Below are 24,703 nucleotides of genomic sequence, written 5' to 3' on the forward strand. Positions count from 1 at the left end.
TCATTTTCAAAATCCATTCTTTTGTTCCGTTCTAGTTTCCCAAAGGTCCACGGTTCTCTTCCATGTGTGCTATGCTTCATACGTTCACACTCATTTAATCAAAATGTATGTTAGATACTACCAGATTTGTTTTGGCCAAGGATGAGCTCTTTGCCTGTGTTGCTCTGCTTTTCATATTCTCCTGTCTGTGTCTCTTGTGTCTTCTTTCGTTTCCAATATAGGAGAATTGCTTCACTTCATCTACTTTGTGCTCTTCAACTGTATCACTGGTTTGACATTTGCCACTCCTCGTTACTTTTCGTGTGCCTTGTGTCCTCATTCTAGGCCTACCCATCTGATGCTTTTTGTGGACCATTCCATCAAATGCAGTTTTCATCAATGGTCGATGTCATAATATGTGCCCAACTAATCCACCTCTCCATTTCTTTCATTGTTCTTGGCGTTCTTTCTTGTTGGCGTGTTAGAGGACATCATAATTCCCCACTTTATCAATGCATCTGATCTTCAACACTCACTGTGACACCCTACCATTCACATTTCACATCTACATAGAGGATTTTTCCAAACTTGACAATTTATTTATACTTTTACACTGTATATTAGCGGCTGTCCCTTTTTGTAGCAAGTTCTGTTGCTTAATTTAATTCTTGCTAGGAAATGTCATGATGGTACTGATTGCTTTAATATTTCTTTTCCTTTTATGTATATGTATTTAAATAATACCCTTTGTGAAGTTTCTTTACAATTACTGACAAATGTCTTTCCTACAAGTAATTCCAAGGTTATGTGTGAAAGCGATTTACAAGGTAGCAGTGGAAAATTGAGTGTCCATAATTTGTTGTCGGGATTACAGTTTGGCTTCAGGAAACGAGTAGGCATAAAACATTCTGTTTCATTCTTTTCTACCAGTTGCTTATATTTGAAGTGCAGCTACTCTAAAACGTCTAATGCGGGCTGTAATTATCATACAGTAGTCAACATTGGTAGATATTCTAATGCATTAATGCAGACCTGACTTATGATCAGAAAAAAAGTTACAGTTTGGTCAGCAAGTGCAAATCTGGTGCTGTGAATGCAAGAAATATGTATAGAAATGTTTCCATATGTAATGGATTAGGAACAGGACATGGGCAGGAAAGGTCAAACAAGGGAGAAAGGCGTGTAATGTTGATTTTATTACGAGGTGCATTCAAGTTCTAAGGCCTCCGATTTTTTTTCCTAGTTAACTACTCACCCGAAATCGATGAAACTGGCGTTACTTCTCGACGTAATCGCCCTGCAGAGGTACACATTTTTCACAACGCTGACGCCACAATTCCATGGCAGCGGCGAAGGCTTCTTTAGGAGTCTGTTTTGACCACTGGAAAATCGCTGAGGCAATAGCAGTACGGCTGGTGAATGTGCGGCCACGGAGAGTGTCTTTCATTGTTGGAAAAAGCCGAAAGTCACTAGGAGCCAGGTCAGGTGAGTAGGGAGCATGAGGAATCACTTCAAAGTTGTTATCACAAAGAAACTGTTGCGTAACGTTAGCTCAATGTGCGGGTGCGTTGTCTCGGTGAAACAGCACACGCGCAGCCCTTCCCGGACGTTTTTGTTGCAGTGCAGGAAGGAATTTGTTCTTCAAAACATTTTCGTAGGATGCACCTGTTACCGTAGTGCCCTTTGGAACACAATGGGTAAGGATTACGCCCTCGCTGTCCCAGTACATGGACACCATCATTTTTTCAGCACTGGCGGTTACCCGAAATTTTTTTGGTGGCGGTGAATCTGTGTGCTTCCATTGAGCTGACTGGCGCTTTGTTTCTGGATTGAAAAATGGCATCCACGTCTCATCCACTGTTACAACCAACGAAAAGAAAGTCCCATTCGTGCTGTAGTTGCGCGTCAACATTGCTCGGCAACATGCCACACGGGCAGCCGTGTGGTCGTCCGTCAGCATTCGTGGCACCCACCTGGATGACACTTTTCGCATTTTCAGGTCATCATGCAGGATTGTGTGCACAGAACCCACAGAAATACCAACTCTGGAGGCGATCTGTTCAACAGTCATTCGGCGATCCCCCAAAACAATTCTCTCCACTTTCTCGATCGTGTCATGAGACCGGCTCGTGCGAGCCCGAGGGTGTTTCGGTTTGTTGTCACATGATGTTCTGCCTTCGTTAAACTGTCGCACCCACGAACGCACTTTCGACACATCCGTAACTCCGTCACCACGTGTCTCATTCAACTGTCGATGAATTTCAATTGGTTTCACACCACGCAAATTCATAAAACGAATGATTGCACGCTGTTCAAATAAGGAAAACGTCGCAATTTTAAGTATTTAAAACGGTTCTCATTCTCGCCGCTGGCGGTAAAATTCCATCTGCCATACGGTGCTGCCATCTCTGGGACGTATTGGCAATGAACGCGGCCTCATTTTAAAACAATACGCATGTTGCTATCTCGTTCCAGTCCGGAGAAAAAAAAAATCAGAGGCCTTAGAACATGAATGCACCTCGTATTAACCACCCCTTACAGAATTACTTTAATAAGAGCACCGAAGACATTACGAGGTGATGCACCCGTAAAATGTCACGATCGACTATTGCTCGCAGCAGTTCTGGTAGTATCTGAGCAGTGTGTTCTGGCGTACTGGCATTCAGATCAGTAGAGACTGAACATGTCACAGGTAAATGCAATCTTTTACATATCCTCACAGCCAAAACTCGCATGGATTGAGATCAGGTAATCTTGCAGGCCATGCATGTGGAAAACCTCTGGAGATAACTCATTTGTGGGAGGTTGCATTAATCACATCTCTCACTGGGTGAGTGCCACGAGGTGTTGCTCCATCTTGCTTTAACACAGTGGTTTCCACATAGTTGCACTCTTCCAAAAATGCAATCACATGCTGTACAAGGCCGTCACGATAACATACAGATGTGACCACAATACAGTATTAGTGGTATTTAAAGGAAAAGTAATGTAATGTTATGGTTATCGCTTTTGCTAGTCGCAAAGCTTCTGAAGTGGTAAAATGGTGTGTAGAAAATCATCTTCTGCCAACCAGCATCAGATTCCCATCAGACCAACGAGAGCGTTGATAGACAGCGTTGTTTAGAGGCCAGTGACCAATCTCAAACTTGTGCAGTTTACGTAATTACCTTGCCCGGATACGGATAGAAAAGACTGCTAAATGAGATCTCAGGGACGTTGAAATAAAAGTTTGATAAAGTAAAAGCCGACTGAACACTAGTAGCGTTCGGCTGGACCCACCATACGATTCATCGGCAACTCTCCTTCACTGCAGCCTGAAAAAGTTCTAAAATGCAACATAATAAATTGAGATTGGCATTAATGGAAGAGGAAAGTAGGTTCTTAATTCAAAAACAGCTATTGTTATTAAATTAGTGTAATTATTTAACCAAAAGTTACAGATATGAGAGTGAAACATTTGGTGAAACAGCCATTGATAAACAAATGAGGGAGAGAGCGAAAGAGCTCAGAGCTCCTTCTTTTATATACTCCAAAAACAAATTACGGTGACTGCCTTCAACTTGCTTTACAGTTTCGATATACAGGGTGTTTATAAAAAGTCTCTATGCAGTGCCGTATGATTGTTAGCTACATGTGCCATATGATTGTTCGCCTGCCTGAGTTACTTCCCAACATTCCACTATTTCGTTTATCTCTCGTTGGTGTGTGTCATTACTTGTTGACGTGAACGTTTAAGTTTAGCTCCTTTGTTCGTTTATTTCATTTTTGTCACTGTTAAAATGCTAACCATTGAAGAACGTGTGTTTTTAGTCGAACAAGTGTTAAAGTTCGTCAAACATTTAATTCAGTTTCACCGGAGCCAACACTCCCACATCGCGATACTGTGCGAGATTTGATTAACAAATTTCGGAGTACGGGTTCAGTGACAGATGTACCGAGAAGTGGTCGTCCTAGCGTTTTGTCTGAGGATAAACCACTCGATATTTCCGATAAAATGTCCACGAGTCCGGACGAGGCAGTAAGAAAACTCGCCCAGGAAATCGATGCTAGTGTTGGAACAGCCCACACAGCTGTAACGAATAATTGCCCCAGGAAGAAAGAATGGTGTGTGGTTCTGGAAAACCCAGAAACCACAGCAGAGGAGAATACAGAACAAAAGAAGGGGAGTGTTACCGGTGGGAGTGTGCTCGTTGCACAACAGTGTACAATCCTGCACAGCCAAAGCCACAGAGCAACTCTCAGAGTCATTGAGTTGGAACGTTATTAACTACAATCCTGTACAGCCAAAGCCACAGAGCAACTCTTAGACCCATTGAGTTCGAACATCATTAACTACAATCCTGTACAGCCAAAGCCACAGAGCAACTCTTAGACCCATTGAGTTCGAACATCATTAACTACAATCCTGTACAGCCAAAGCCACAGAGCAACTCTTAGAGCCATTGAGTTGGAACATCATTAACTACAATCCTGTACAGCCAAAGCCACAGAGCAACTCTTAGAGCCATTGAGTTGGAACATAATTAACTACAATCCTGCACAGCCAAAGCCACAGAGCAACTCTTAGAGCCATTGAGTTGGAACATTATTAACTACAATCCTGTACAGCCAAAGCCACAGAGCAACTCTTAGAGCCATTGAGTTCGAACATCATTAACTACAAACCTGTACAGCCAAAGCCACAGAGCAACTCTTAGAGCCATTGAGTTCGAACATCATTAACTACAAACCTGTACAGCCAAAGCCACAGAGCAACTCTTAGAGCCATTGAGTTGGAACATTATTAACTACAATCCTGTACAGCCAAAGCCACAGAGCAACTCTCAGAGTCATTGAGTTGGAACATTATTAACTACAATCCTGTACAGCCAAAGCCACAGAGCAACTCTCAGAGCCATTGAGTTCGAACATCATTAACTACAATCCTGTACAGCCAAAGCCACAGAGCAACTCTTAGAGCCATTGAGTTGGAACATCATTAACTACAATCCTGTACAGCCAAAGCCACAGAGCAACTCTTAGAGTCATTGAGTTGGAACATTATTAACTACAATCCTGTACAGCCAAAGCCACAGAGCAACTCTTAGAGCCATTGAGTTGGAACATCATTAACTACAATCCTGTACAGCCAAAGCCACAGAGCAACTCTTAGAGCCATTGAGTTGGAACATAATTAACTACAATCCTGCACAGCCAAAGCCACAGAGCAACTCTTAGAGCCATTGAGTTGGAACATTATTAACTACAATCCTGTACAGCCAAAGCCACAGAGCAACTCTTAGAGCCATTGAGTTCGAACATCATTAACTACAAACCTGTACAGCCAAAGCCACAGAGCAACTCTTAGAGCCATTGAGTTTGAACATCATTAACTACAAACCTGTACAGCCAAAGCCACAGAGCAACTCTTAGAGCCATGAGTTGGAACATCATTAACTACAATCCTGTACAGCCAAAGCCACGGAGCAACTCTTAGAGCCATTGAGTTGGAACATCATTAACTACAATCCTGTACAGCCAAAGCCACAGAGCAACTCTTAGAGCCATTGAGTTGGAACATTATGAACTTCAATCCTGTACAGCCAAAGCCACAGAGCAACTCTCAGAGTCATCGAGTTGGCTCACAGTCCTCCTCCTGCCACCTTCAGATTTTCATGTTTTCACATTTCCGAAGTTGCTGCTGGGTGGAAAAAGGGTTTCTACTGACAATAACATCCAGTGGGCCAAACACTGGGTCGGAGGCTAATTTGACAAAGGTATCGAACGTGTCAACCCTCGGCTCACAAAGTGCACTTAGAATGAAGGCGACTAACTTTAAAGACTGTGTTTGATGTACACGTGTGAACCAATACTGTATGATTCTGACACAAAGTACAGATTTCAGTTGTGCATGACAGAAAAGCTATGAAACACAGAAACAGATTGTGCCCCTCCCTGGGTAGAGGAAGGTTCAGAGTTTTGACACAACTGCACTGCTGTATGTGTGTAGCGACACGGTGTCTGCACCACAAGAAAAATCGTCCTCTGTGAGGGAATTTGCGCGAAGTCAATCCGTTGTTCGAGTGCAGCGTGAATTCTGCTGTCAATTCAGAGAGAGTCGGATGAGGGGGTGGACGGAGGGCGGAGGACAAAATGGACCGTCAGCACCAGAATACATATCTGGACAACACCGTGTGCTGAGCTGGTAAATAAATAAAGTAAGAGAATGCAATACTGACCGAAGTGCTTTTCATTAATTTCAAAGCAGGAAAATCTTTAAATTAACTGCAGAGTGAAACAGAATAATGGCAACATTTCCACAATCCAATAGAACTAGAAGTGATGAAGGAAAGAAACTGCATTCATAGTAATAGAAACCTCACAACTTTGCCATTTACGGAACATTGATGGCATTTATCATTTTTTTTTCTTTAAATTACATCATTTAGACGGCATCCTCATGTACGAATACATACACCATGACCTACACACATAAACTAGCACACAGAGTTGCAAACATCCTAAAGAGACAGGGCTTCAAAATAGCATATAAGCCTGGACAAACCCTTCAATCACACCTAAGCCAGCCAGCTACCAAGAGAGACAAATTCCAACAATCAGGAATATATAAACTTGAATGTCAAAGTTGTGATGCAGTATACATAGGCATGACATGCAGGAAGTTTCAAACAAGATACAAAGAACATATCAGATGTTGGAAGTATGAAACAAACCATTCCACATTTGCAGAGCATTTAAAACACTACAACCATCATCCTACAAACATGGAACAAGAAATGAAAATAATGAGAATAAGCAACCATGACAAACATCTTATACAAATGCAAGAAAACTTCCACATCCAGAAAGCCATAGCAGAAAACAAACATGTGATAAATGAACAAACACACATCAGCACAGGCTCCCTACTACACTTAATAAAGGAAATGATAACATAAAAAAAAAACTCTTCCCCACATCATCTGGAGACACACACACACACACACACACACACACACACACACACACACACACACACAGCAAATATATATATATATATATATATATATATATATATATATACAAAGATGAGGTGACTTACCGAACAAAAACGCTGGCAGGTCGATAGACACACAAACAAACACAAACATACACACAAAATTCAAGCTTTCGCAACAAATTGTTGCCTCATCAGGAAAGAGGGAAGGAGAGGGGAAGACGAAAGGAAGTGGGTTTTAAAGGAGAGGGTAAGGAGTCATTCCAATCCCAGGAGCAGAAAGACTTACCTTAGGGGGAAAAAAGGACAGGTATACACTCGCACACACGCACATATCCATCCACACATACAGACACAAGCAGACATATTTAAAGACCAATGCCTTTGGGGGTGATGCCAAATGTCAGACAAGCCTGAGAAAATAGAATATGGGAGTGTAATCTGGCTAGGGCGAAGGCATGTTTGCGGAGGGAATGTAAATAAAACTTAATGGGGTCATTGTGGGGGTGTTGTGAGGGTGACATGGTATTAGAAGGTGGAAAGTGTTAACATGAGGTGAAATGAAAATGAAAATAAAAATATAAATATATGGGGAGAGATAAAGGTGAACCGGAAAGAAACAGGAGATCTGGAATGAAAAAAGGCGAAAAGGTGTTGGTAACAGCTGGGCTATGTTGGACTTGGGTTGGTAGATAACGATGTGCATAAAGGTTAGGTGGTTGTGTTGCCGCCAAAACACGTTAAAGGACGCAGAAATTCGGGAAAATTTCGAAAAAACTGCGTGTAGTATATTAAAAGGAGTGGTATTGTGGTGGCAGATTATGAAAATGAGACTAACAATTGTCTGACGAAGAAATAATCGCGTTAAAACCTGTGGGAAGCGGCTAAAAATGATCAGTGGTGTGGGAAAAACGGAAATGGAAATAAAGTGAAAGTTATTAGAACTGGCCGAAATGGTTGTTTAAATAGTGAAAGGAGCTGTTTGTGAACTAGAAACGGTGGATATTATAGCGGCGGTAGTGCTGAAAGCGGCAAAAAATTTTTTTGGTTATGGTTTGGAAGTGGGTTACGTATTATTGAGTATATATATAGGCGGGATAAAATAGTATAGCAGATTACGGTAAAAAGGAGAAGGTGAATTCAAAGTGAAACCAAAGTGAAACTACTGGCAAAAACAGAAAGAGGAAAATAAGACGACAGAAAAGATTTCGAAATGCAACAGTGACAATAACAAACGTAATTGTTGGATTCAAATTAATGATATCAATATAATGGAAGGAAACATTCCACGTGGGAAAAATTATATATAAATACAAAGATGAGGTGACTTACCGAACAAAAGCGCTGGCAGGTCGATAGACACACAAACAAACACAAACATACACACAAAATTCAAGCTTTCGCAACAAACTGTTGCCTCATCAGGAAAGAGGGAAGGAGAGGGGAAGACGAAAGGAAGTGGGTTTTAAGGGAGAGGGTAAGGAGTCATTCCAATCCCGGGAGCGGAAAGACTTACCTTAGGGGGAAAAAAGGACAGGTATACACTCGCACACACGCACATATCCATCCACACATACAGACACAAGCAGACATATTTAAAGACAAACAGTTTGGGCAGAGATGTCAGTCGAGGTGTCTGTATATGTGTGGATGGATATGTGTGTGTGTGTGTGTGTGTGTGTGTGTGTGTGTGTGTGCGCGAGTGTATACCTGTCCTTTTTTCCCCCTAAGGTAAGTCTTTCCGCTCCCGGGATTGGAATGACTCCTTACCCTCTCCCTTAAAACCCACATCCTTTCGTCTTCCCCTCTCCTTCCCTCTTTCCTGATGAGGCAACAATTTGTTGCGAAAGCTTGAATTTTGTGTGTATGTTTGTGTTTGTTTGTGCGTCTATCGACCTGCCAGCGTTTTTGTTCGGTAAGTCACCTCATCTTTGTATTTATATAATATATATATATATATATCACACCACAAAACACACACTACACACACACATACACATACACAAACGCACACACAAATGCATACGCGAACAGACCACAGATAGTTCAATAGTTACACTCATAAGTTTGGCAATAACGTTCGATCTTTGGCAAAAACATTTGACAGTCGGTAACAGAAACCAAACCATTGTTTTAAAACAAGCGTTCAGTGCATAGTGTTGTGGAATGGGGAAAAAAACAGCAAATTGGCGTTCATAAGAAGAAGAACAACACCAAAAATGCAACAGGATCATAATATGTAGGAAATTGTCCACGCAACCTGTAAGTACAGTTCAAAACATTACTACTTAATAGGAAATACCAACCACTAGAACTGTTTATAACCTATAGGCACAATGACAAAAAAGTAAATAAAATAGCTAACATATGTACATATTCCAGGCCACTGATGATGCCTTGCAGAAAATAAAGGCGAAACGCGTATGGCACTAAAATTGTGTTTTATTCAGTTGCTGTCAGACGGTCCATAAGTAAAAATTATTAATATACATTCGTGGAAACTGCTGTTGAGATTCCTCATTGACCGCTGCAACATCTCGTCTGGGATACTGCGAATTGCGTCCCAAAATCTCTGTTTTAACTCATCCGGGCTTCTCGATTGAGTCGTGTAGACTTTGCTCTTGAGGTAGCCCCCACAAGAAAAAGTCACAAATGAATAAATCTGGCAATCTAGGTGGCCAGGGAATGTTACCAAATCATGAGATCACAGGGTTGCCAAACAATTGTCGCACATATGCCATTGATTGCTGCGCGGTGTGTGATGTCTCTCTGACCTGTGAAACCAGTATAACATTACATGAGTATGTCCTATATAGTTGGATCTACTTTGCATCACGTGAGTGTAGGGGAGTCGAAACCAGTAGTCACCCATGACGTCATATCAACTTGAGATTTTTCTTTTTATACGTGCTATTCATTTCTAAATTTTATTGATTGTTTACAGAGTAAAGAATTTAATTATGTACAAAATTTAGTAGGTAATGAGTTTTAATGAGATAGATATAAATATGTTTTGACATAGCAAATAACCTTGTTGCATTATGCATGATATGTTTTCTCTTTGTAAAATAAATTAATAAATAAATAAACCACTTCCACGTTGGTTGAATGCGCGATAGAGTAGTCGTCGAGTGCGGATCTGCTGTAACTTTCAGGAATGGGCATAGAATTGTTCGTTTACAACGCTCAGTTGATTTAAAAATTATTCTAGGAAACTACGGCCCGACATTGGTGCAAAAAACTCACATGCGAATCCTCAAATACCGGCGTGGAGTTTAAGATATGCGGCTGGATATCAGGCGGTATCGTCGCGTGTGTGATTCGGTAACATTAACTGCAATTTACCGACATTAGCTTGATAATAACTATCAAAGACTTACATGAGCAGCATAGGAATCGCCTCGATGCTTAAAGCAAGCGAGAAGCTATTTACTGTCGGGATACGACAAATTTTAATCATTGCATAGTCGGCTTGTTGATACGTTGCTTAGCAACTCATAAACAGACAGTGATAGAATTACTGAAATGATCTTTTAAGTATCAATGACCACTACACACACATCAGAAGCTAATTACTCTAAGTGTGAGTGACTTCTGGATTGGATGAGATTTTTTTTTTTTAATTTCAGCCAATTGGTATTTATAAACTTCTTTCGTACAGACGAATGGAAAAACTGGTAGAAGCGGATCTCGGGGAAGATCAGTTTGGATTCCATAGAAATGTTGGAACACGTGAGGCAATACTAACCTTACGACTTATCTTAGAAGAAAGATTAAGAAAAGGCAAACCTACGTTTCTAGCGTTTGTAGACTTAGAGAAAGCTTTTGACAATGTTAACTGGAATACTCTCTTTCAAATTCTGAAGGTGGCAGGGGTAAAATACAGAGAGCGAAAGGCTATTTACAATTTGTACAGAAACCAGATGTCAGTTATGAGTCGAGGGGCACGAAAGGGAAGCAGTGGTTGGGAAAGGAGTGAGACAGGGTTGTAGCCTCTTCCCGATGTTATTCAATCTGTATATTGAGCAAGCAGTAAAGGAAACAAAAGAAAAATTTGGAGTAGCTATTAAAATTCATGAAGAAGAAGTAAAAACTTTGAGGTTCGCCGATGACATTGTAATTCTGTCAGAGACAGCAAAGGACTTGGAAGAGCAGTTGAACGGAATGAACAGTGTCTTGAAAGGAGGATATAAGATGAACATCAACAAAAGCAAAACAAGGATAATGGAATGTAGTCAAATTAAATCGGGTGATGCTGAGGGAATTAGATTAGGAAATGAGACACTTAAAGTAGTAAAGGAGTTTTGCTATTTAGGGAGTGAAATAACTGATGATTGTCGAAGTAGAGAGGATATAAAATGTAGACTGGCAATGGCAAGAAAATCGTTTCTGAAGAAGAGAAATTTGTTAACATGGAGTATAGATTTAAGTGTCAGGAAGTCGTTTCTGAAAGTATTTGTATGGAGTGTAGCCATGTATGGAAATGAAACATGGACGATAACTAGTTTGGACAAGAAGAGAATAGAAGCTTTCGAAATGTGGTGCTACAGAAGAATGCTGAGGATAAGGTGGGTAGATCACGTAACTAATGAGGAGGTATTGAATAGGATTGGGGAGAAGAGAAGTTTGTGGCACAACTTGACTAGAAGAAGGGATTGGTTGGTAGGACATGTTTTGAGGCATCAGGGGATCACAAATTTAGCATTGGAGGGCAGCGTGGAGGGTCAAAATGGTAGAGGGAGACCAAGAGATGAGTACACTAAGCAGATTCAGAAGGATGTAGGTTGCAGTAGGTACTGGGAGATGAAGAAGCTTGCACAGGATAGAGTAGCATGGAGAGCTGCATCAAACCACTCTCAGGACTGAAGACCACAACAACAACAACAACAAACTTCTTTCGAGGTTGAAACTTCATCAGTGGTGTTGTGCTCATTTAGTTTAGTATAAAGATAGATAGTACTAACTACGCTACTATTCATGGTTTTAAAAGAAAAGAGAGCACATACGTGTTTTTCTTTTGAGAAATGTTCGTACTTCAGTCATCAGTCTTGTCAAACCAGAGTCACGAGTGATGCTCCCTCACAGCACTAAGATGTCGTGAACCACCACACACGTGTCCCCTTCTCACTACATTTCTGTACTGAAAACCCCAAGATACAGCTGCAGTACGAAGAAGGAAGGAAGAAAGAAGAGGAAAGATCAGCAAAGGAAACGGAGCAAAGAGAGAAGGGGAAGTCACACCAGGCTTCTTGAATGTTTGGAAAGTTGTTCAATGCAGATGTCACGAAAGTTCTTGACATCTCCATGTAACGATCGTGATTGATAGCTATTGTGTTTCCCTGTTCATTTGCAAAAAAAAAAAAATACGGCCCGATAATACCGTGTGATGAAACACCGCACCGTACTGTCACTTTACTAGCGTGTAAAGGGCGCTCATTGACATCGTTAAGATTTGTGTTTGCCCGGTAACGGTGGTTATCTTTATTCACATAACCTGTGAGATGAAAATGTGCCTCATCTGACGTCCACAGCTTGTGTGGAAATTCATCGTCATTGTTTATTTTTGTTATTTGTTTACAGAATTATAATCGTAACCAACAATTGTTGTCCTTCAGTTGTTGTACCACCTGTAGTTTGTGCGTATGAAATTTTAAATTTAGACGAAGAATTCTGCGAAACCCTCCTGGGACAACCCAACCAGTGCTGCTTGCTTACAAATTGAACGCCATGGGCTCCGTAAGACAGACTCGCGTACAACATCAATGTTTGCTAGAGAAGGCAGATTTCTCAGTCGTCATGTTGGTTTCTTCTTGAGGGCAGATCCAGTCTCTTCAAAGTTATTAATCCAACATTTTTACCTGTTTTTCGACAGAACAGTGTAACTTCCCCCTCACTTATCGACCTTAATGACAGTGAAAAAATTAAACCGCGTGCACCTAATGGAAATTTGGGAAAACCAATCGTCACCGAAGTTAATTTGTCGGTAAAGAGGGAGGAAAGGGTTACATCTAAATGAAAGGAAAAATGCAAATGAAATTGGTGGAAATTAATTTTTGAGAAAAGGGTAAAATTAATAAAGAAAGTAAATTGCGGTCGTTACTTTAACAATTAAATGGCATTAATTAGATATTTGAGATTTGGGCAAAATTAAGGTCGCCAGTCCTATGGACAACTTCTATAATAGCTGAAAATGAAAGATTAATGCACATATAATTAGCACTAAAAGCGTGGCAACTGAAGGTTGACATGTGTCGTGTGAAAACTGAATGTTTGTCAGAAGTAATAAATTTCGCTACACTCTGACTTAATTTAGCAAAAGAATTAATAAAACCGGAAAATTGAAAGTTAATTTAGTGACTGAAATTAATAGTGAACTTTGTTTCTGAAGCACAACGAAATTCAATAAAATAAGGTTAGTCTTGGGCTACCTCAACAATCATTTCAAAAGCTACTTGAATCTACGCAATTTAGAAACAAGAGATTTAACTTTGAACTTGAATTAAATGATTCTGAACTATTAACAATAGTAAAATTTAGTACGTACCAAGCTGAGCTGCAGTCACAGGTAAGCTAAAATACGGTAACAAAACTCGCACTCTTAATTTGTGCTTGTGTAATCTAAATATTGTAGCCAGCTATGAATACCTTAACTGAAGTTTGAAATTAAAGCAGTGAAATGGAATGATATTACTTTAATGCTGGCGTATGAATTTCAACGACACTCGGGTTCATTCCGGAAAAGGAAGGGACCCTGCTTGGTAATGCAATTGGGACAATGAGCAACAAATGTTCATGCTAAGTTGCTGTATTTTTGTGATGCAACAGTTTGAAAAGCTGAGGTCTGCCATACAGTTCTAACACTTTACATGCTACCAGTCTTCCTTGTTGGTTGATTGAAGGTTTGAAGTCGTCGATCGAGGAGGTGGCGACAGCCACTCATTGTCGGCCGTCGCTGTTGCAGAAGCTGGATGTTGGCGCGCCTTCTTCTCGACGCGGTCACCAGGCGAAACGGGCTCTCGATGTGCGCCAGCTAATGCTTCCCGTCCGCGACACCGTGTCAGAAACTATCATAGCAAGTCGAGCGCAATTACATGCTGCCAAACCCTGAAAGCGCGGCAACTCGCGGGAGCGTCACACAACACACCTGCTCCACCGACCTACTCCAGCTAGACTCTCTCTCTCTCTCTCTCTCTCTCTCTCTCTCTCTCTCTCTCTCTCTCTCTCTCTCTCTCTCTCTCTCTGCCCGCACTCCACGAGGCAGAGTTAACACTAAACACTACCAAAGATCCTAAGCACTTTGCTTCTCCACACGACCTATCGATGTAATGGTTCGATAGCATAGTTTTCCCTAGGCCAGACCCAGCGTAAAAATACAAATAATATTTACAAAACAAATCAATTGTACATCGACATAAAATAGAGGGAAACATTCCACGTAGGAAAAATATATATAAAAACAAAGATGATGTGACTTACCAAATGAAAGTGCTGGCAGGTCGACAGACACACAAACAAACACAAACATACACACAAAATTCAAGCTTTCGCAACAAACTGTTGCCTCATCAGAAAGGAGGGAAGGAGAGGGAGACGAAAGGATGTGGGTTTTAAGGGAGAGGGTAAGGAGTCATTCCAATCCCGGGAGCGGAAAGACTTACCTTAGGGGGAAAAAAGGACGGGTACACACACACACACACACACACACACACACACACACACACACACACACACACACACACACACACATATCCATCCACACATATACAGACACGAGCAGACATATTTAAAGACAAAGAGTTTGGGGGATCTCTGCCCAAACTCTTTGTCTTTAAATATGTCTGCTTGTGTCTGTATATGTGTGGATGGATATGTGTGTGTGTGTGTGTGTGTGTGTGTGTGTGTGTGTGTGTGTGTGTGTGTGTGTACCCGTCCTTTTTTCCCCCTAAGGTAAGTCTTTCCGCTCCCGGGATTGGAATGACTCCTTACCCTCTCCCTTAAAACCCACATCCTTTCGTCTTTCCCTCTCCTTCCCTCCTTTCTGATGAGGCAACAGTTTGTTGCGAAAGCTTGAATTTTGAGTGTATGCTTGTGTTTGTTTGTGTGTCTGTCGACCTGCCAGCACTTTCATTTGGTAAGTCACATCATCTTTGTTTATATATATATATAAACAAAGATGATTTGACTTACCGAACGAAAGCGCTGGCAGGTCGATAGAAACACAAACATACACACAAAATTCTAGCTTTCGCAACAAACGGTTGTTTCGTCAGGAAAGAGGGAAGGAGAGGGAAAGACGACAGGAAGTGGGTTTTAAGGGAGAGGGTAAGGAGTCATTCCAATCCCGGGAGCGGAAAGACTTACCTTAGGGGGAAAAAAGGATGGGTATACACTCGCTCGCACACACACACACACACACACACACACACACACATATCGTTCAATAGATGGAAATAGGAGGATATGCATTTCTGGCGTTACAACAGCATCGTGACGTCCTAAATTATGAAAACGTCAAAACGCTCTGTGTGCCGCTACCAAACTATCATTGTTTTTGTAAAATATTTTATGCCTAACTCAAGCTGTTGTCCGTTCCACTGATCCACGGTTGCTGAAATGGCAGACTGTTTACTAACTAACAGTCACGAACCTAGGTGTTGCTACCTGCCCGTGATTGCCACTACTCAGTTCAAACACTCCCGTTATTCTTCACGTTATTCTGTGTCACCCTGTATTTATTTCCCCAGCTGTCTAACATCAAGAGGGGTACAGGGAATTCTCGGGCACACATAGCATAAGTGCAGAAAAGGTGCGCTCTGCTCCTGGTTTCATGTAGTGCTTAATAAAAAAGAAAAAGAGAAGAGAAGAAAAGGAAAGATTGAGAATGTGGGAAGAAATGGTGAATAAAAAGGGGGTTTTAAAATCGTTAGTGACCGTGAGAAAGGGAAAGAATGAAATGCAAATCGGACTTGGTATTACAGAAAAGTTATCGGACTTCGTGATTCGGAAAAGCTATTGTTGGGGGTGGTCCTTGTGGCGTTTCTGAGCAAAAGTCAAACCAATTTGCACTACAAAAATTATTTGAAAGAGAACAGAGAATAACAAAATGTGATTAACAGGGGGGGAAATGGCGTTGATAAGAGTTCATCCTTTACCAGGTTAACATGTCTTCTTTCGTGCGGCGTCCAGGTCTTCAAAAATCTCCTCCTTCATTTCTGCGTGAAAAGTAGTAGCTGCTCCGAAATCTTGCAACCGTCCAGGAATCGCTAATTTATACAAATCAAAATCGTCTTGATATTAAATGCAATGTATTTTATGTTGCTGCTTCACATCCTCCAAATTTCACACAAACTTGCACAATACGTCTGCACATTAATAAGTTTTTTCGTCTTAATCCGACCGAGACTAAGCTAATAAGTAAGTTAAGCTTCCGCTCTCCAGAGACGAAAAGATGGATAGAAAACAAATAGAGTTACAATTTTAGTACCTTTATTTTCTTATATATTTTCTCTGCCGTCGAGCGCTCGTACCGCTGCGACGTTGTAATTTATGTCCGAGGGAACGAGTGTAGCGCGGCGAAATTCAAAGTCCCGCTACATTCAGTTCGAGGTGTCCTTTGGACGATCCAGACTGTGACGTGTGATTTTGTTTGTCCGGCAGGAGACTGACGCTGTGGGAAATCTTCACCTACCTCGTGAGCCGCTTCCCCTACTTCAGACGCAACAAGAAGATCTGGCAGAACTCGATACGCTGCTGCCTGTGGTCTTGCAAGTGCTTCGTCAAAGTGCGACGGGGGCGTGGCGACGCCAGTGGCAAATACTGCAACTACTGGACGCTCGGTGGGTCCCGCGGCCAGCGATGCACTGGCTGCACTCGACACCGTCTCCTTCCCTTTTCCTACACTCGTCACTGACAGAAAATTGAATGTTCTACACCTAAGCACGAGGTGCTATCCAAAATTTTCAGGACTGGTGCTGCCATCTGTCGAATGCCGTACCTTTGGACCAACGGTGACCATCAGCCTCGTGGTAGTTCCCACCCGCACGGTGCTTCTGCCACTGGTCAAACATTTTCTGGAAGTCCTGTTCTTTGAGCGTGTTTAGGTTCGCTTGAGCAGTTACCAGAAAGCGCCAGACAACAGGCATTCTTCTGTAGCACCACATTTCGAAAGCTTCTATTCTCTTCTTGTCTAAACTATTTATCATCCACGTTTCACATCCATACATGGCTACAACCGAGCGAGGTGGCGCAGTGGTTAGACACTGGACTCGCATTCGGGAGGACGACGGTTCAATCCCGCGTCCGGCCATCCTGATTTAGGTTTTCCGTGATTTCCCTAAATCGCTCCAGGCAAATGCCGGGATGGTTCCTTTCAAAGGGCACGGCCGACTTCCTTCCCCGTCCTTCCCTAATCCGATGAGACCGATGGCCTCGCCGTCTGGTCTCCTTCCCCGAAACAACCAACCAACCAACCATGGCTACATTCCATACAAATACTTTCAGAAACGGCTTCCTAACTCTTAAATGAATACTGGATGTTAACCAATTTCTCTTCTTCAGAAATGCTTTCCTTACCGTTGCCAGTCTACATTTTATATCCTCTCTACTTCGACCATCATCAGTTATTTTGCTCCCCAAATAGCAAAACTCCTGTACTACTTTAAGCGTCGCATTTCCTAATCTAATTCCCTCAGCACCACCCGAGTTAACTCGACTACATTCCATTATCCTCGTTTTGCTTTTGTTGATGTTCATCTTATATCCTACTTTGAAGACACTGTCCATTTCATTCAACTGCCTGAAGATGGTGAGCAGGAAACACATTGGAACATTGCAATGACACAACACCACAGTTCGGCTGATAAACCAATATTATTTCTCTGCCCTGCACGATATTACATTGCACTTCGCTGGCTCTTTTATTACTTGCTTTGTTTTACTATTACTCGCGTAACAACTCGTATATTAAATGAAGTATGTTACTACGAAAAGAGCCCCGAAATACCTTTTAGTGATGCTGTGCCGTGACTTTCTTGGGATCATTAATTTTCAACAAAAAGAAAAATATTATGTTCTTATTCTTCTGGATCTGGCTGTCTATTAAAGGAACATTTTTTCGTTACTGTAACTCACTATAAATTTCAACATATCTTCCCTACTTTATAGTTATCAAAAGGTTAATGAAAATTACTTTGTTATGAATACTGATGTTACAGTTCGCAATGATTGTTCAACATCAAAATTTTGCAATGGATTTTTGTTAATAGTAAAACACCAATAAGTACCACGACTAGCACAAGAACATGAGACTATAATCGGAGAAAAAGACGTTTTTACTGTAAGGTTTGCCAGACCAGAACTAAGCACAGCAAGATTTCTTTTATGTTATGAAGGTAAATTATCTTTTTTGTACTGTTAGTAATATATTATCAGCAGCCCGCGTCAACCTGCAAAACACATCATAAAATCTGCTGCTCTGCTCTGCAAGTCCGAAAGCTGAAAGAAATAATTTTATTTCACTATTACCTTCCCGCTTCTTTGCGGTATGATAGATTTCATTTAATGTAGTTTGAATGCGCCGCGGCAGCGGCTCGTTCGTTCGTAGCGCAGTTCTGCACCACGAATAAATAACTGAAAATGTCTTAAAGGGATGGGATAATATACCAGGCAAGCGTATTACAAATCATAATGCAAGGTTTCACTAAGTAACTCTATTCAAAACATTTAAATATGTTAATTATTACACACCTTTACAATGAGTACGTTATGGCGTACGTCTCTCAATCTTGACAAAAGAATGCTACGCTAGCATACACTATACTGTCACAGGCTATCCTACTCACGTAACTCCAAGAAGACGACAGAGAAATTCATGTTCGTTCTGTATTATTTATACTAGTCACACATTCTCATCTTTGTTTGATATTTAATAAGTATCGTCTGTGGCGGTTTCAGTACTCGCCGACACAGAGATTTTTTTTTTTTTTTTTCTTTATTGAATTTCAATTCCCCCCAAAGGGGGCGGGCTGGCAGCAGCTTAGGACGCCGCTCTGCAGCCTACAGATTTTCTGACAAAGGGCAGGAGAATAAATAATAATAAAAAACAGGCGATAAAATCGGGGACTTAGTGAGTAACAAGGTGAAAAGAAAATGGGGAAATTAAAACAAGCAACAGAGGGATGATGAAGCGAATAAAAATACATACGGAGCAGACAGGGAAAACAATAGACAGTTAAAAAAAAACACAGCGACAGTCTGGATTCTGTTCGCAAAGTATATAAAATTCACACCCAGCGACAGCATGGTTTCTGTTCGCAACACAACACTGAATAGGCACTAGAACACAGCACGAAAAAGTCGGCAAAGGTGACACCACAGTCGAGAGCAGGTGGGGGGAAACTGGACAGGAGATGGGAAAACAAAAAGGGGGGAAAGGAGAGTAAAAGCGAAGGGGGGGGGGGGGGAACCGGGAAAGGAGCTGATGGAGGATGAGGACCCATAAGAGGGGTAGGGGGCAGATGCGACAGGGAGGGGGGTAGGCAGAGGAGGGGAATACAAAAGGACTGGGGGGGAGAAGGGAGGTAGGGAGAGCCGTAGTGGGGAGGAAACAGGACGGAAGGGGGGGGGGAAGAGGGAGCCCAGGGAAAGGACAGAGGAAAGGAGGGGGAGGGAGGATCAGAGTTGATAGGAAGGATAAATGGAGGGAGAGAGGGCATCATCCGGGAGGGGGAGCTGACGGAAGCCACCTTGGGAAAGGAGATGGAGGGTGTAGAGATGGAGGGTAGGGGGGACACAACGGTGAAGACGTGGCAGGGGGCAAGGATGGGAGAGGAGAGGAGCAACCAGGGGGTGAGGGGGTTCAAGACGGCGGGAGGTGTAGAGGATGCGGATATGTTCGAGGAACAGGAGCAGATGGGGGAAACACAGATATTATCTCAAATAAATAAAAAAAAAAAAAAAAAAACAGAACAAAATTTGATACAAGAACAAAACATGACACACAATGTTTTCTCTTTATTTCATAATATGTCTTTTGCTAAGAGACGTTACAACGGAGATGAGTGTCTCTGTGTACGGTCAAACTACCTGCCCACTGTACAGTTCCTACATTTGCCATTTGCAGACCCGCAGTGTGGCGAGATGTTCGAGAATGGGAAATTCTGCTGCCGGCACGTGAAGAGGCCGACCTGCAGGGGTCTCGCGGTGGCAGCGCCCGCGCATCCGCACCTCTGCCGGCGCGAACACCGCCGCCGGCAACACGACACGCCCTACACGAGCCCGCCGGAATACCGGCAGCTGCCGGAGACCGCAGGCGGCCCCGAGACGCGACCGTCCTATCCGCTCTGGACCAGGTACGAGGACTGCACGGTACCTTATAATGTGACTGAACTCTCCAAAACCTGTGTGTCATCTCACATTTTTATTAATCTCAAATGCATTATAATTCTTTGTACTCTCTCACTCCTTAGGGTTAAGACCAAATGAAATTCTATGGTTCCAGCAATCTTTTCAGTTCTCAAAGATTTATGATGTATCCAGGGTGGTCCATTGATCGTGACAGGGCCAAATATCTCGCGAAATAAGCGTCAAACGAAAAAACTACAAAGAACGAAACTCGTATAGCTTGAAGGGGGAAACCAGGTGGCGCTATGGTTGGCCCGCTAGATGGCGCTGCCATAGGTCAAACAGATATCAACTGCGTTTTTCTAAATAGGAACCCCCATTTTTTTATTACGTATTCGTGTAGTACGTAAAAAATATGAATGTTTTAGTTGGACCACTTTTTTCGCTTTCTGACAGATGACGCTGTAATAGTCACAAAGACATGGGACACAATTTTAGACGAACCCTTGGTAACAGGTAGGTTTTTTAAATTAAAATGCAGAATGTAGGTACATTGTTCCAGCAATCTTTTCAGTTCTCAAAGATTTGTGATGTATCCAGGGTGGTCCATTGATCGTGACCGGGCCAAATATCTCGCGAAATAAGCGTCAAACGAAAAAGCTTCAAAGAACGAAACTCGTCTAGCTTGAAGGGGGAAACCAGGTGGCGCTATGGTTGGCCCGCTAGATGGCGCTGCCATAGGTCAAACAGATATCAACTGCGTTTTTCTAAATAGGAACCCCCATTTTTTTTATTACGTATTCGTGTAGTACGTAAAAAATATGAATGTTTTAGTTGGACCACTTTTTTCGCTTTGTGACAGATGACGCTGTAATAGTCACAAAGACATGGGACACAATTTTAGACGAACCCTTGGTAACAGGTAGGTTTTTTAAATTAAAATGCAGAATGTAGGTACGTTCTTCCAATGTGATACATGTACCTTTGTCAACTTATCATTTCTGAGAGCGCATGCTGTTACAGCATGATTTCCTGTTAATACCACATTAATGAAATAAATACTCAAAATTATGTCCGTCAACCTCAATGCATTTGGCAATACTTGTAACGACATTCCTCTCAACAGCGAGTAGTTCGCCTTCCGTAGCGTTCGCACATGCATTGACAATGCGCTGACGCATGTTGTCAGACGTTGTCGGTGGATCAGAATAGCAAATATCCTTCAACATTCCCCACAGAAAGAAATCCGGGGACGTCAGATCCGGTGAACGTGCGGGCCACGGTATGGTGCTTCGACGACCGATCCATCTGTCATGAAACATGCTATTCAGTACCGCTTCAACCGCACGCTAGCTATGTGCCGGACATCCATCATGTTGGAAGTACATCGCCATTCTGTCATGCACTGAAACATCTTGTAGTAACATCGGTAGAACATTAGGTAGGAAATCAGCATACACTGCACCATTTAGTCTGCCATCGATAAAATGGGGGCCAATTATCCTTCCTCCCATAATGACGCACCATACATTAACTTGCCAAGGTCGCTGATGTTCAACTTGTCGCAGCCATCGTCGATTTTCCGTTTCCCAATAGTGCATATTATGCCGGTTTACGTTACCGCTGTAAGTGAATGACTTCATCGCTAAATAGAATGCGTGCAAAAAATCTGTCATCGTCCCGTAATTTCTCTTGTGCCCAGTGGCAGAACTGTACACGACGTTCAAAGTCGTCGCCATGCAGTTCTAGGTGCATCGAAATATAGTACAGGTGCAATCAATGTTGATGTAGCATTCTCAACACCGACGTTTTTGAGATTCCAGAGTCTCGCGCAATTTGTCTGCTACTGATGTGCGGATTAGCCGCGACAGCAGCTAAAACACCTACTTGGGCATCATCATTTGTTGCAGGTCATGGTTGACGTTTCACATGTGGCTGAACACTTCCTGTTTCCTTAAATAACGTAACTGTCCGGCGATCGGTCCGGACACTTGGATGATGTCGTCCAGGATACCGAGCAGCATACATAGCACACGCCCGTTGGGCATTTTGATCGCAATAGCTGTACATCAACATGATATCGACCTTTTCCGCAATTGGTAAACTATCCATTTTAAAACGGGTAATGTATCACGAAGCAAATACCGTCCGCACTGGCGGAATGTTACGTCATACCACATATTTACGTCTGTGACTACTACAGTGCCATCTATCACAAAGCGAAAAAAATGGTCCAGCTAAAACATTCATATTTCTTTATGCACTACACGAATATGTAAAAAAAAATAGGGCTTCTATTTTAAAAAATGCAGTTAATACCGGTTTGACATATGGCAGCGGGCCAACCATAGCGCCATCTGGTTTCCCCCTTCAAGCTAGATGAGTTTCGTTCTTTGTAGTTTTTTTGTTTGATGCTTATTTCGTGAAATATTTGGCCCGGTCACTATCAATGGACCACCCTGTATATGCAGACTGAAGTAACAAATGGAAATTAGTACCTAGGCTGGGATTCGAACCCGTGTCTCCTGCTGACTAGGCAGATGCACCGACCGCTACGCCGCCCTAGCACAGTGGATTTGCAGAGCTGCGCGGACTGCCCTAGTGTGCCTCAGCCCACTTAGTATTCCCCTCAAATGTGAACAGCATTACAGAGGCTCTCCGACTGTATCGGTCCAGCACTTCAGCATTGAACAAAATGGTAGTTCCTGATTGAAACCCGAGTGTAGGTACTATAGTCAAATGAAACAATATGGTCCCAGACAACTTTTCAAGTCTCAGACATCTGTGATGTTTGTTTGCAGACTGAATAAAAATTCGTCAGGTTGCCCTCCATGGGGTGGGTGCATGCAACGACTGTGGTTATATTGGGTTAGATAGAGCAGCAATCAGTCGTAGGCATATTGAAATGATGCTTACAAGCGCTACTAGTGCCAACAAAGTGCATTTTGTAAATAAAGTTCGCGTTACATCTTTAGTCAAGTAACAACTAATTAAGTTAAGACAGGTCCCAACGCGACAAAATATGCAATACTTCCTATAACGTACTTAACGTAGCCATATAAGTTTTATAATTAATTTTAGCTCATGAGGCGTAATCTGTCACTGTTACGTGCTATAGTAATTTTAAACATCTATCACATTACAGACATGAGAAAAAGAATTGTAATTTTACGTAATAATTTCATGTTACTACTTAGTTAGTATACAACATAAATATTAAAAAAAAAAAGTCGTCAAAACTGTGAACTTCAGGCGCAGCTCATAGAGGGCGCCACACGCAAAACCAATGTGTACAGTGAAACGAACATATAATTTTACGACAGTAATGGTTGAACTGTGTAAACATTCACTTGAGCACGAACAACTGCTACAATTCTGCACTGGTATGTAATGTTAACATTAAAACACTACGATGTGATGGACTTATAACTTTTACGACAGTAATGGTTGAACTGTGTAAACATTCGCTTGAGCACGAACAACTGCTACAATTCTGCACTGGTATGTAATGTTAACATTAAAACACTACGATGTGATGGACTTATAACTTTTGTAAATCACATTGCAATATATACTGTTGTGTTTGTTTTAGCATTGATAATGACCTGACACAGGTCGAAATCTGATGTGCGGTGTGACTATAAATGTCATATTAAAGCAACTTAATTCTACGAGTTTTGCTATTTGGGGAGCAAAATAACTGATGATGGTCGAAGTACAGAGGATATAAAATGTAGACTGGCAATGGCAAGGAAAGTGTTTCTGAAGAAGAGAAATTTGTTAACATCGAGTGTAGATTTGAATGTCAGGAAGTCGTTTCTGAAAGTATTTGTATGGAGTGTAGCCATGTATGGGAGTGAAACATGGACGATAAATAGTTTGGACAAGAAGAGAATAGAAGCTTTTGAAATGTGGTGCTACTGAAGAATGCTGAAGATTAGATGGGTAGATACATAACTAATGAGGAAGTATTGAATAGGATTGGGGAGAAGAGAAATTTGTGGCACAACTTGACTAGAAGAAGGGACCGGTTGGTAGGACATGTTCTGAGACATCAAGGGATCACCAATTTAGTACTGGAGGGCAGCGTGGAGGGTAAAAATCGTAGAGGGAGACTAAGGGATAAACACACTAAGCAGATTCAGAAGGATGTAGGTTGCAGTAGGTACTGGGAGATGAACAGACTTGCACAGGATAGGGTAGCATAGAGAGCTGCATCAAGCCAGTCTCAGGACTGAAGACCACAACAACAAGAACAATTCTACGACTGATTGCTGCTCTATCTAACCCTGAATAAAAATTTGTTAGCACTTAAGGTATGCGGAACAAACTCTGTATGCACTTGTCTGTTCAGTGTGCTAGGAAAGTCCTTGCAGTTGTGCGAAGGCATCTACATCTACATCTACA

The 24,703-nt window shown here is 42.0% G+C and overlaps 1 protein-coding gene across 1 annotated transcript in view; it reads left to right on the forward strand.

The window, feature by feature from the left end:
- LOC124720217 overlaps nt 1-24,703 on the forward strand; it is a 108,933-nt gene that overhangs the window by 17,910 nt on the left and 66,320 nt on the right. The window contains exons 3-4 of the mRNA XM_047245538.1: nt 16,613-16,791; nt 20,076-20,304. Coding sequence (XP_047101494.1) covers nt 16,613-16,791; nt 20,076-20,304 — 408 coding nt within the window. The remainder of the gene's footprint in view (nt 1-16,612; nt 16,792-20,075; nt 20,305-24,703) is intronic.

The sequence above is a fragment of the Schistocerca piceifrons genome, chromosome 11 (genome assembly GCF_021461385.2).
Source record: "Schistocerca piceifrons isolate TAMUIC-IGC-003096 chromosome 11, iqSchPice1.1, whole genome shotgun sequence".
NCBI classification, from domain to species: Eukaryota; Metazoa; Arthropoda; class Insecta; order Orthoptera; family Acrididae; genus Schistocerca; species Schistocerca piceifrons.